Source organism: Puntigrus tetrazona, chromosome 10 (genome assembly GCF_018831695.1).
Source record: "Puntigrus tetrazona isolate hp1 chromosome 10, ASM1883169v1, whole genome shotgun sequence".
In the NCBI taxonomy this organism is placed as follows: Eukaryota; Metazoa; Chordata; class Actinopteri; order Cypriniformes; family Cyprinidae; genus Puntigrus; species Puntigrus tetrazona.
Window position 1 is genome coordinate 16,403,159 of NC_056708.1, and position 13,728 is coordinate 16,416,886.

At 29.9% G+C, this 13,728-nt stretch overlaps 1 protein-coding gene across 3 annotated transcripts; it reads left to right on the top strand.

Moving 5' to 3' along the window:
- The first annotated feature begins 69 nt into the window (after window positions 1-69).
- On the top strand, window positions 70-13,694 carry rhobtb2b (Rho related BTB domain containing 2b). 3 transcript variants are annotated; one of them, XM_043249880.1, is made up of 11 exons: window positions 71-383; window positions 471-566; window positions 1,767-1,968; window positions 2,069-2,172; window positions 2,253-2,438; window positions 2,674-3,620; window positions 4,656-4,774; window positions 4,980-5,130; window positions 5,890-5,978; window positions 6,671-6,776; window positions 12,746-13,694. In XM_043249880.1, the coding sequence occupies exons 2-11, from the start codon at window positions 544-546 to the stop codon at window positions 12,967-12,969; spliced, it is 2,151 nt and encodes a 716-aa protein (XP_043105815.1). In that variant the 5' UTR covers window positions 71-383; window positions 471-543; the 3' UTR covers window positions 12,970-13,694. The 3 variants fall into 3 exon arrangements, with proteins under 3 accessions (XP_043105818.1, XP_043105816.1, XP_043105815.1); XM_043249883.1 differs by lacking the exon at window positions 1,767-1,968 and having other exon boundaries at window positions 70-383; XM_043249881.1 differs by lacking the exon at window positions 1,767-1,968 and having other exon boundaries at window positions 70-566.
- Window positions 13,695-13,728: the final 34 nt, after the last annotated feature.

The window sequence follows — 13,728 nt, forward strand, 5'->3', positions numbered from 1 at the left end:
AAGCGCATCATGACACGCAGACTTCTCTTCAGTCTGTTGTTATCTAGGTAGGCTACAATACTTTGAAGTGAGTGTGAGTGTCGGATGTAAAGGGCTAACGGAGGTGGCATCAGGTTGGTAGTTAGCCCACGAAGCCCGAGGTAGTTAAACGTGTCAAATGCATTCGTGTCTCGACGACTTTTTCTTCTCAGCCACTCATTCTCAACGGCGTTTGTGTGGTGCGTCAGATGGCGCTGCCTACATGCGGAAGAGAAACCAAAGAACACCGGGAATGTCACGAATCAGAAACCTCCAGTCGTCGCGCTTTTCTGCTCGTTCAGTCGGTGTATTTTACCCAAAGAAGCTCAAGAACAAGGGCTGGCTGGTAACATGGGTTAGCTAAGGTCTGGTTGAGGTAAACTGCGGTAAAATAATTGTGTATCTTCCGCGTCTCCGCCGGTAAAATGAAGTTTATGCCCGGTTCGCTTCAGGTGCACGCCGCATCCAACGGGTATATGATCACCATCATCTTCATCTTTAAGATCACAAACGACCGCCAACCCGATGCATCCCTTCAGTTCACTTCGGTAAGGGTTCACGCATTCATTAATGCATGTGCTTGTGTAGGATACATTAATTGCCCTCTTGAGCAGGACATTACGGACGTGAGGAGTATTACATAAGTTGAGGGTGAAGGCTGTGTCTCATAAACCTAGCGAGCTGCCTACCTAGACAGCATTTATCGGCGTATTTTTTTTTCAGACCATACTGCGCGCGATTAGAATGGCAAGCTTGTTTTTATTTACAACGTTGCGCTTGAATACTCGATTCTGATTGGTCAGTAACAGCTCATTGGGCATATCGTTTATTTTTGGCTAAGTGTATTTATTTACTGTGCTGCTTTTTTTTTTCTTAACATTTGAGAAATTATTTTTACAGAGGGAGTCACCAGTTAGAGCGAAAAAACAACAACACATTGCTATAGGAGTTTTCAGCTATCTCCATATTTTATCGCTGGTATTTTTAAAATAAGCTTTTCTATGCAGAGTAATAGTACCCTAATATTTAATTTTATTGCTATGATGAATAGACTACATTTTGCTTAAAGATTATTAGCGCTACTTTTATTTTGTTTTCTAATTTATGCAGGAAAAACATGGTTTTCCAGTTTTTATACAATAATGATTTATACAAACATAAATATATTTTTTATTAATCAGAAAAAAGTAGTTTGTAGTAGACAATTTTTTGTAGTGGAAGGTTAAAGATCTTCAAATTGATCGTCAAATTATATATTTTGTAATTGTCAATAGAAGCGCTTGTGCTACTTTTATTTTGTGTGAGAGATTTAAAATGGAAGTCCCCAATTAAAGCAGCAAAAATATGATTAAAAAAATACTTATTTTTACTGATATCCTGTACAAAAAAAATTATATTTAAACATTTTTGTTGCTACGATGTGAATGCACTAATTTTAGCTTAAAAAGTGTCAGCTTAGATACTTAAAATGGTTGCTAAATGTTGGTGCCGATAGCCAGCATATATTGGCACTTTTGGTGTCCCAAGTTCGAAACCCACCCATAGACTTTGATCCGACCCCTCCTCTCTCCCACTCACTTCCTATCAGCTCTCCACTGTTCTATTGTTCTATCATATTGAGAAAAAATTGTAACCTAACAGCCTTACATGAGAATATAATATATATTAATGTATAGAATTATCAGTTACAGCATGCTTGGACTTTTTTTGTAGTATTTTGAGTTGCATGACTTTTCCATTGCTTTTAGGTCCCAGTTTACAGATACTGACATGGACTATGAGAGGCCTAATGTCGAGACCATTAAATGCGTGGTGGTAGGAGACAATGCTGTGGGCAAAACACGCCTGATTTGTGCCCGTGCGTGTAACGCCACTCTTACACAGTACCAGCTCCTCGCCACGCATGTGCCCACTGTCTGGGCCATTGACCAGTATAGAGTCTGTCAAGAGGTCTGGGTTTTCATCTTTCCACTTATGACACTTCAGAAGCATGCGTATTGTAACTCCAGTCCAATTCCGGCTTGAATCTAACTCTCTTCTGGTTTTGAAGGTTCTTGAACGCTCCAGAGATGTAGTGGATGATGTGAGCGTGTCTCTTCGATTGTGGGACACTTTTGGAGACCATCACAAAGACCGCCGCTTCGCTTACGGCAGGTGTGTTTGTGGACCACACCTTTCTCGAATACGACTCTAGATGTTTTTTTTGAGGGCTTTATCTTGTGTCTGGACACTAGGTCAGACGTGGTGGTCCTGTGCTTCTCCATCGCCAACCCCAATTCTCTGTTTCACGTGAAGACCATGTGGTACCCGGAGATCAAGCACTTCTGCCCTCGTGCCCCGGTCATTCTGGTGGGCTGCCAGTTAGACCTGCGTTACGCTGACCTGGAGGCTGTTAACAGGGCAAGGAGACCTCTTGCCAGGTGACGTGTTAAATATTTGATCTGTGATTTTAAAAATGAATGTAATTTAAATAACATATATCTCACATTTATAGTCATTATATTCCTGGAAAATACTGAGGAACCTTGCATGTACATGTGGATGTATTTTGTCAATACAATAAAATGTTCACAAATAAAATGTAACATTCACATCAAAGATTTGGAAGTACATATTTTTTTATGTTGACATTTTCTCCACGAACTAACCTTACAGACCCATCAAAGCGAACGAGATCCTTCCTCCCGAGAAGGGTCGCGAAGTGGCCAAAGAGTTGGGTGTGCCGTACTACGAGACCAGCGTGGTGGCTCAGTTTGGAGTGAAGGACGTGTTTGACAATGCCATCCGCGCAGCTCTCATCTCACGGCGCCACCTGCAGTTCTGGAAGTCTCACTTGCGGGACGTCCAAAGACCTCTCCTGCAGGCGCCCTTCCTGCCTCCCAAACCTCCTCCGCCCGTTATAGTCATCCCTCCGCCCCCTTCCACCACCGAGGAGCACCCGGGCCGGCTGCTGGAGGAGCCTCTGTGCGCCGATGTGGTTCTGGTCCTCCAGGAGAACCAGCAAGTCTTCGCTCATAAGGTCTACCTCGCCACGGCCTCCTCGAAATTCTACGACCTTTTCCTCCAGGATGTGAGGGCCGAGGCTGACTGTAAGCAACCGACCGGACGGGAGCCTCCGGCGCGGGCGGCCAGCTTTGACATGTGTGAGAGCAGCGATGAAGAAAGCAGGGTCAACCTCAGGGCCTGCATCAGCGACGGGACCCTGATGGCCGCAGACTCCGATGGGGTCCTGGAGGGCGGACGCGGGAGCCGGCTGTTGGCGTCTTTGGGTCGGGCTTTCATCAGCATCAGGAGAGAAACGGTCCAGGACCCAGTGACGTTCATCTCCCGGCCCATGACGGTGGTGCACATGGACCCCTCGGTGCTGCTCGGGCCGTTTCGTGTAGTCATGCGTTACCTTTACACGGGACAGCTGGACGAACACGAGAAGGACCTGATGCACATCGCGCACATCGCTGAGCTGCTGGAGGTGTTCGACTTGCGCATGATGGTCGCCAACATCCTCAACAACGAGGCCTTCATGAATCAGGAGATCACGAAGGCTTTTCATGTGCGACGGACCAATCGGGTGAAGGAATGCCTGGCTAAAGGAACTTTCTCAGGTCAAATTTCCTTTTATCATTCATTTCCAATGTTTTAGTTTTAGAATGAAAAAGATCTTCGTCTACATTTGTGTTTCTGCTGCATTTCAGAAAAAAACTTTGTCTACACTACACGACCAAAAACGCATGTCACATAATCCATTTATCGACTTATCGCAAAATATATTCAATCATTTTTGGTAATGCAGTATATTTCCCATTACATTTACAAAAAAAACCCCTGGAGTTTAAAATAGGGTCTGCAGCATTTTCAAAAGTTATGTTATTTACGTTTAAAATTTCCGTCCATTTTATTTCTTTTGTTTTAAATTCATCTAGACTTTAATGGTTAAGTGAAATTTAAAATGTATATCTAATCGATTGAAATCATAAACCTAGGTAAAATTGAACATTTATTAAAATTGTTAAATTTTTAGGCTCTTGTGAAAATTTATTTATTTATTTTTTATTCTTTTAAAAGCATCCTGCTTTAATGGTTTGATTAAAGTTTAACAACAAAACGCACATTTAATCAATTAAATTGATACATGTTTAACAGTTTATTAAAGAAATTGCCTTAATAGTTTTTTTTTTTATTGTATTTTTTTCTCAGACGTTGTGGTGTTTTATGGATTTATTATCTACTGTACATTCATTATCAAAAATGCTGGTAAACACATGAAGGCATGAAACATTAAACATGAGATTAGTATTTTCAAATGTGATCAGATATGACTTTAACGTTTCATAATTTTATATATGATGACTGAGATGGCAGATGTTTTTTAAATAAAACTGCGGTGCTCATTCACACAGAAGCTTAAAAATTAACTATGACATTAGTATTCACAGACACTTGCCCATATCTCCACATCATTAGGCGTACAGCCCTACTTTTGATTAATTTTTCCATCGTTTGACAGATTCGGTTACATCCTGTGTAATACTGTAAATGGCACTTTATGACTGGATGCCCCAATTCAGTCGCGTTTCATTATCCGCCTCACAGAAGCATCTGTTTTTGCTTCAATAAACACTTCTTTCTTTATACCCCAGATGTGGTGTTTAAACTGGATGATGGTACCGTTCAGGCTCATAAACCTCTGCTCATCTCCAGCTGTGATTGGATGGCAGCCATGTTTGGAGGGCCATTTGTCGAGAGCTGTACTAAAGAGGTACAGCAATCATAAACATCGAAGATAAATCTCTATCATTTGATGAATAGCGTTGTTCCACTTGTCTTTGAGATTTCAAACAGTATTACAATGATCTTTCTTTAGTGTCCAGATGTTAATATTAACCTCAAAGACGTCTACTGTTGATTTATGCAGCTTTTTGCATTTGAGGTAAGCTTTTTCACGGCCTGTTGCGTTTCTGCAGGTGTTGTTCCCGAACACGACCCGTAGTAGCATGCAGGCGGTGCTGGAGTATCTCTACACGGGCTGCTTCTGCTCCAGACCTGACCTGGACACCATGGAGCTCATTATCCTGGCTAATCGCCTCTGCCTGCCTCACCTGGTCGCCCTCACAGGTCTGAGGAGCGATTGTCATGTTAATAGTATATATATACCAAGAATTACTTTAGAACTGTTTTTCACATATGACTGGTTTTTGGGATTTTACAGTGAAATGTACAAATAGATGTTCATTTTATTTGGGGTCGGTAAGATTTTTTAAGATATATTGTTAAGTTTTTGTTTATATATATATGTGTATATATATATATATATATATATATATATATATATATATATATATATTAATAATATTTACATAAATGTTTCTAAATACATACATGCATGTGTGTGTTTTTAAATATACAGCATATACAGCAACACAAATATTACATAAATTAAAAATTATTTTGAGTGCGATTAGTTGTTTGACAGCACTAGAAATAATATTACATCTTAAAATAATTGCATTCCATTAAAATATATATATATATATATATATTTTTTTTTGTTTTTTTTTTTCAATATAAAAATGTATTCAAAAATTTTAATGGTCATTTTTTGGTAATTTTAATGTATCCTTGTTAAATTTAAATATATATTTTTTTTAATCTAACTTATTTTAAGTATTTAAACAGCAGCATAAATACGACTCCTGTAAATTAATTATACGAATTAATGATCACCTTTCAATTTCTTTGGAAATGCAGCATGAATGTTGTGGTAAAGCTCTCTTCTTTGTGTTGCACTGAAGAAAAGCAGTCACGAGGGTGAATAAATGATTCAATTATATAGATTTTTGGGTGAACTAACCATTTAATGGTGTTTTGCTGCAGAGCTGCATACCGTGACTGTTCTGAAGGAGGCTGCTGCCCTGGGCACGGACATCGACGGAGATGTGCTGGTATTTCTGGAGATGGCTCAGGTAAAACCCGTTCAACAGTACATAGGTTACTTAATAACGTTTTCACGTGACCATTTCCTTTATTGATTAACAGTGTTGTGCAGAGTTAACAATTACAGGCAGTATAGATCTACGGTAATTAAAGGAAATGCTTTGGGGTTTGTGTGAATCCCGACACATTTTTGCGGCATTTCTGTGAGCGTTCACGTGGTTCATTCTGTCATGCATGACTGGTCAAGCTGAGTCACTTGCTTTACTAAAGTCTCTCAGGAACGCTGAGCATTTCATGTCGAAGGACTTCTGTAGAAGACTCCGCTGATGTAATAATAAAAGTACATTTTATGTGAATGTCATTACAAACTATGAGATATTTAACCAATCTGGCACTTGTTCAGTGACCAGGGCATGAAAACATACCAGCGCAACTTGTTCTTAAAATTCATGATGATTATAATAAATGTTTCTTGAGCAGCACTTCAGAGTGATTTCTGAAGGATCATGTGACACTGATGATCAGTAGTGCTGCTGAACATTCAGCTTTGCATCAAGGAATGAATGACATTTTAAAATATATTAGAAATGTTGAACCGCTCTTTAAAACTTTTCAAAAACGTTTATGAATCCTCGTGACCCCAAACATTTGAACAAGTTTTATTGTATGTGTTTGAAAGAACAGGAGGGTGAGTTAATGTGATGTTGTCATGTGGTTTCAGTTCCACTGTGCCTACCAGCTCACCGATTGGTGCCTTCACCACATCTGCACCAACTACAACAACGTGTGCCGCAAATTCCCCAGAGACATGAGAGCCAAATCTACAGGTAGTACATCAAATCTTTGTCCTTTATTTATTTATTTTTATTGAGAGATATTTATTTATATTATATATATATATATATATATATATATATATATATATATATATATATATATATATATATATATATATATATATATATATATATATATATTTTTTTTTTTTTTTTTTTTAAATTTGTATTCATTTTGTCATGTTTATTAATGTCCATTTTTTTAATCAAGCTTGTTTCTACCACAAAAAGTGATTAATATATATATATATATATATATATATATATATTTTTTTTTTTTTTTTTTTTCAAAATTTGTATTCATTTTGTCATGTTTATTAATGTCCATTTTTTTAATTTGTATTCATTTTGTCATGTTTATTAATGTCCTTTTTTTTTTTTTTTATTTGTATTCATTTAAATCATGTTTATTAATGTCCTTTTTTTTCAAATTTGTATTCATTTTGTCATGTTTATTAATGTCCATTTTTTTTTTTTTCCAAATTTGTATTCGTTTTGTCATGTTTATTAATGTCCATTTTTTTTCAAAATTTGTATTCGTTTTGTCATGTTTATTAATGTGCATTTTTTTTCAAATTTGTATTCATTTTGTCATGTTTATTAATGTCCTTTTTTTTCTATCAAATTTGTATTCATTTCGTCATGTTTATTAGTCTTTTGTCATTTTTTTTTTTTTTTTTTTTTTTAATTTGTATTCATTTCGTCATGTTTATTAATGTGCATTTTTTTAAATTTGTATTCATTTTGTCATGTTTATTAATGTCCTTTTTTTTTTTTTCTTTCAAATTTGTATTCATTTCGTCATGTTTATTAGTCCTTTTTTTCAAATTTGTATTCATTTTGTCATGTTTATTAATGTCCTTTTTTTTTTTTTTTTTTTTTTTTTTTAATTTGTACTCATTTTGTCATGTTTATTAATGTGCATTTTTTTAAATTTGTATTCATTTTGTCATGTTTATTAATGTGCATTTTTTTTTGTATTCATTTTGTCATGTTTATTAATGTGCATTTCTTTTTCAAATTTGTATTCATTTTCATGTTTATTAATGTCCTTTTTTTTTTTTTTTCAAATTTGTATTCATTTCGTCATGTTTATTAATTTTTTTTTTTTTTTTTTTTTTTTCAAATTTGTATTCATTTTGTCATGTTTATTAGTCCTTTTTTTTTTTTTTTTAATTTGTATTCATTTCGTCATGTTTATTAATGTCCATTTTCTTTTCAAATTTGTATTCATTTCGTCATGTTTATTAGTCCTTTTTTTTTTTCAAATCAAATTTGTATTCATTTTGTCATGTTTATTAATGTGCATTTTTTTTTTTAATTTGTATTCATTTCGTCATGTTTATTAATTTTTTTTTTTTTTTTTTTTTCAAATTTGTATTCATTTTGTCATGTTTATTAGTCCTTTTTTTTTTTTTTTTTTTAATTTGTATTCATTTTGTCATGTTTATTAATGTGCATCTCTTTTTCAAATTTGTATTCATTTTGTCATGTTTATTAATGTTTTTTTTTTTTTTTTCAAATTTGTATTCATTTCGTCATGTTTATTTAATTTTTTTTTTTTTTTAAATTTGTATTCTTTTGTCATGTTTATTAGTCCTTTTTTTTTTTTTTTTTTTTTTTTTTTTTAATTTGTATTCATTTCGTCATGTTTATTAATGTCCATTTTCTTTTCAAATTTGTATTCATTTTGTCATGTTTATTAATGTCCTTTTTTTCAAATTTGTATTCATTATGTCATGTTTATTAATGTCCTTTTTTTTTTTTGTTTTTTTTTTTTTTTTTTTTAATTTGTATTCATTTCGTCATGTTTATTAATGGTTTTTTTTTTTTTTTTTTTTCAAATTTGTATTCATTTTGTCATGTTTATTAGTCCTTTTTTTTTTTTTTTCAAATTTGTATTCATTTTGTCATGTTTATTAATGTGCATTTTTTTTTAATTTGTATTCATTTCGTCATGTTTATTAATGTTTTTTTTGTTTTTTTCAAATTTGTATTAATTTTGTCATGTTTATTAGTCCTTTTTTTTTTTATTTGTATTCATTTTGTCATGTTTATTAATGTGCATTTCTTTTTCAAATTTGTATTCATTTTGTCATGTTTATTAATGTTTTTTTTTTTTTTTTTTTTTTTTTTCAAATTTGTATTCATTTTGTCATGTTTATTAGTCCTTTTTTTTTTTTTTTTTTTTTTTTTTTTAATTTGTATTCATTTCGTCATGTTTATTAATGTCCATTTTCTTTTCAAATTTGTATTCATTTTGTCATGTTTATTAATGTTTTTGTTTTTTTTCAAATTTGTATTCATTTCGTCATGTTTATTAATGTTCTTTTTTTTTTTTTTTTTTTTTTTTTTCAAATTTGTATTCATTTTGTCATGTTTATTAATGTCCTTTTTTTTTTCTCAAATTTGTATTCATTTTGTCATGTTTATTAATGTCCTTTTTTTCAAATTTGTATTCATTATGTCATGTTTATTAATGTCTTTTTTTTTTTTTTTTTTTTTTTTTTTTAATTTGTATTCATTTCGTCATGTTTATTAATGGTTTTTTTTTTTTTTTTTTCAAATTTGTATTCATTTTGTCATGTTTATTAGTCCTTTTTTTTTTTTTTTTCAAATTTGTATTCATTTTGTCATGTTTATTAATGTGCATTTTTTTAATTTGTATTCATTTCGTCATGTTTATTAATGTTTTTTTTTTTTTCAAATTTGTATTAATTTTGTCATGTTTATTAGTTTTTTTTTTTTTTTTATTTGTATTCATTTTGTCATGTTTATTAATGTGCATTTCTTTTTCAAATTTGTATTCATTTTGTCATGTTTATTAATGTCCTTTTTTTTTTTTTTTTTTTTTTTTTCAAATTTGTATTCATTTTGTCATGTTTATTAGTCCTTTTTTTTTTTTTTTTTTTTTAATTTGTATTCATTTCGTCATGTTTATTAATGTCCATTTTCTTTTCAAATTTGTATTCATTTTGTCATGTTTATTAATGTTTTTGTTTTTTTTTTTCAAATTTGTATTCATTTCGTCATGTTTATTAATGTTTTTTTTTTTTTTTTTTTTTTTTCAAATTTGTATTCATTTTGTCATGTTTATTAATGTCTTTTTTTTTTTTTCTCAAATTTGTATTCATTTTGTCATGTTTATTAATGTTTTTTTTTTTTTTTTTTTTTTTTTTTTTTTAAATTTGTATTCATTTTGTCATGTTTATTAATGTTCTTTTTTTTTTTTTTTTTTTTCAAATTTGTATTCATTTTGTCATGTTTATTAATGTCCTTTTTTTTCAAATTTGTATTCATTTTGTCATGTTTATTAATGTCCTTTTTTTTTTTTTTTTTAAATTTGTATTCATTTTGTCATGTTTATTAATTTTTTTTTTTTTTTTTTTCAAATTTGTATTAATTTTGTCATGTTTATTAATGTTTTTTTTTTTTTTTTTTTTTTTTTTCAAATTTGTATTCATTTTGTCATGTTTATTAATTTTTTTTTTTTTTTTCAAATTTGTATTCATTTTGTCATGTTTATTAGTCCTTTTTTTTTTTTCTCAAATTTGTATTCATTTTGTCATGTTTATTAATGTCCTTTTTTCAAATTTGTATTCATTTTGTCATGTTTATTAATGTCCTGTTTTTTTTTTTTTTTTTTTTTTAAATTTGTATTCATTTCGTCATGTTTATTAATTTTTTTTTTTTTTCAAATTTGTATTCATTTTGTCATGTTTATTAGTCCTTTTTTTTTTTTTTTTTATTTCATTCATTTCTGTCATGTTTATTAATGTCCATTTTCTTTTCAAATTTGTATTCATTTTGTCATGTTTATTAATGTTCTTTTTTTTTTTCAAATTTGTATTCATTTTCGTCATGTCGTCATGTTTATTAATTTTTTTTTTTTTTTTTCAAATTTGTATTAATTTTGTCATGTTTATTAATGTCCTTTTTTTTTTTTTTTTTTCAAATTTGTATTCATTTTGTCATGTTTATTAATGTAATTTTCTTTTTTTTTTTTTTTTTTTTTTCAAATTTGTATTCATTTTGTCATGTTTATTAATGTCCTTTTTTTCAAATTTGTATTCATTTTGTCATGTTTATTAATGTCCTTTTTTTTTTTTTTTTTTTTTTTTCAAATTTGTATTCATTTTGTCATGTTTATTAATGTCCTTTTTTTTTTTCTCAAATTTGTATTCATTTCGTCATGTTTATTAATGTTTTTTTTTTTTTTTCAAATTTGTATTCATTTTGTCATGTTTATTAGTCCTTTTTTTTTTTTTTTTTTTTTTTAAATTTGTATTCATTTCGTCATGTTTATTAATGTCCATTTTCTTTTCAAATTTGTATTCATTTTGTCATGTTTATTAATGTCCTTTTTTTTTTTTCAAATTTGTATTCTTTTTTTTTTTTTTTTTTTTTTTTCAAATTTTATTCATTTGTCATGTTTTATTAATTTTTTTTTTTTTTTTTTAAATTTGTATTCATTTTGTCATGTTTATTAATGTGAATTTTTATTTTTTTAATTTGTACTAATTTTGTCATGTTTATTAATGTCCATTTTTTTTTTTCAAATTTGTATTCATTTTGTCATGTTTATTAATGTCCTTTTTTTTTTTTTTTTTTTTTTTTAATTTGTATTCATTTTGTCATGTTTATTAATGTGAATTTCTTATTTTTTTTTTTTTTAATTTGTACTAATTTTGTCATGTTTATTAATGTCCATTTTTTTCAAATTTGTATTCATTTTGTCATGTTTATTAATGTCCGTTTAGTTTTTTTTTTTTTTTTTTTTCAAATTTGTATTCATTTTGTCATGTTTATTAATGTGAATTTTTTATTTTTTATTTTTTTTAATTTGTACTCATTTTGTCATGTTTATTAATGTCCTTTTTTTTCAAATTTGTATTCATTTTGTCATGTTTATTAATGTGAATTTTTATTTTTATTTTTTTAATTTGTACTCATTTTGTCATGTTTATTAATGTCCATTTTTTTCAAATTTGTATTCATTTTGTCATGTTTATTAATGTCCTTTTTTTTTTTTTTTAATTTGTATTCATTTTGTCATGTTTATTAATGTCCTTTTTTTTTTTTCAAATTTGTATTCGTTTATTAATGTTTATTAATGTCCTTTTTTTTTTTTTTTAAATTTGTATTCATTTTGTCATGTTTATTAATGTCCTTTTTTTTTTTTTTTTTTAATTTGTATTCATTTTGTCATGTTTATTAATGTGAATTTTTAATTTTTTATTTTTTTTAATTTGTACTCATTTTGTCATGTTTATTAATGTCCTTTTTTTTCTAATTTGTTTTCATTTTGTCATGTTTATTAATGTCCTTTTTTTTAATCAAGCTTGTTTCTACCACAAAAAAGTGATTATGATTTAAAAAAATTTTTGTAGAATTTTTAAATTTGAAATTGAAAGAAAATGTCAAAATTGCCATTTTCCCTCAGAATTGGACACAATGATTCGTAATTGCAAATTTATGTCTCTAAATTCAGAAAATCTGAATTTTCTGTTTGTCTCACAATTCTGACTTTATTTTTTACAATTGCGAGTTATTAATTTTGAATGAATTAAATAAATGTTAAATTGGTTATTTAAATCAAATTAATATTATTTCAGTTTTATTTATTTTGGTACATCACGTTAAACTATATTTAAATTTAGCTTTGGCAACTAGCTGAAATCTATAGAAACCTGTTTCCACCACTGAATAAAAAATTAAAAAGGTTATTTAGATATTTTAGTTGAGTGATATAAACTTACAGTTGTGAGTACTAATGACAGAATTGTGCCTTTATGTTTTGCAATAAAAAATTTTTCCTGAATTCTGAGAGAAAGTCCAATTTTATGTTTTTTAAGTATTTTTTAAGTATATTATATATTTTATTTTTAAGCAACAAAAACTTTTTTTTTTACCGTTTATTACAATAACCCTGTTGGATGCACGTTCATTTGCTTTTTCAGAGAACCAAGAATACTTTGAGAAGCACCGCTGGCCTCCGGTCTGGTACCTGAAGGAGGACGACCACTACCAGAGAGCTCGGAAAGAGCGGGAAAAGGAGGACTACCTGTCCCAAAAACGACAAAACAAGCGTAAATGGGTGCTGTGGAATCTTCCGGCCTCCCCTTCAAACCCCTCTTCATCTTCCTCATCCTCCTCTTCCTCAGGCTCCTCTGCTGTTATTTGAAGAGACGAGGGTGAAGCCTTAGAGATGGAGAAACTGTGAGGCGCAGTGAACAGATCCTCCAATCTTTCTGCTTTTTCCACAGCTGGCTTCTGATCAACATCTCATCGGTCGTGCTTTGAAGTTCTCGGTGCTTGAAGTCCTGCACTTGGAAGAGTTCAGGCTTCACACAGGACACGGTCTAGATGAAAACTGTTTACCAAATGTGCTTTTAAAGGAATAGTTCACCCAAAAATGAAAACTCTTCCATCATTTACTGACCCTCGAGAAGCTCAAAACCTGTTTGGAGTTCTTAGTTCTGCCGAACACAAAGGAAGGTATTGTGAAGAAAAGTTTTGGGTCACCCTTGACTCCCAACAAAAAATACTATAGAAGTCAATGGTGACCAGAACACTCTGGTTACAATAATTTGTTTTCAATATATCTTCCTGTGTGTTTAGCAGAACAAAGAAATTCATACAGATTTGGAACAACTGAGTAAATGAGTAGAACATTTTCATTTTCATCTCAAAACAATGAAAAATCTTTTAGTTTTAGTTGTTCTCTGCTGATTTTACTTCAAATGGTTTATCATAAAACCTATTGAATTGATTGCTGTCTCGGTTAGTATATTTATATACTATTATATTATTTATTAACATTTCAATTTTTTTTTTTCTATTTAATTGTAATACAGTTATGTTGTAATTTTTGACCAAATATTAATATTGAAATTTTGATATTTTATTTCTTTTTGGCATTGAATTTTTTTTATTTATTTTT

What these genes read in the sequence shown, in the direction of transcription:
- rhobtb2b (XM_043249880.1), top strand. Translation starts at nt 544, where the DNA reads ATGCATCCCTTCAGTTCACTTCG. An exon ending in TCACCTGGTCGCCCTCACAG is followed by an intron (nt 5,131 to 5,889) that starts GTCTGAGGAGCG and finishes GTTTTGCTGCAG; the next exon opens with AGCTGCATACCGTGACTGTT. An exon ending in TATTTCTGGAGATGGCTCAG is followed by an intron (nt 5,979 to 6,670) that starts GTAAAACCCGTT and finishes ATGTGGTTTCAG; the next exon opens with TTCCACTGTGCCTACCAGCT.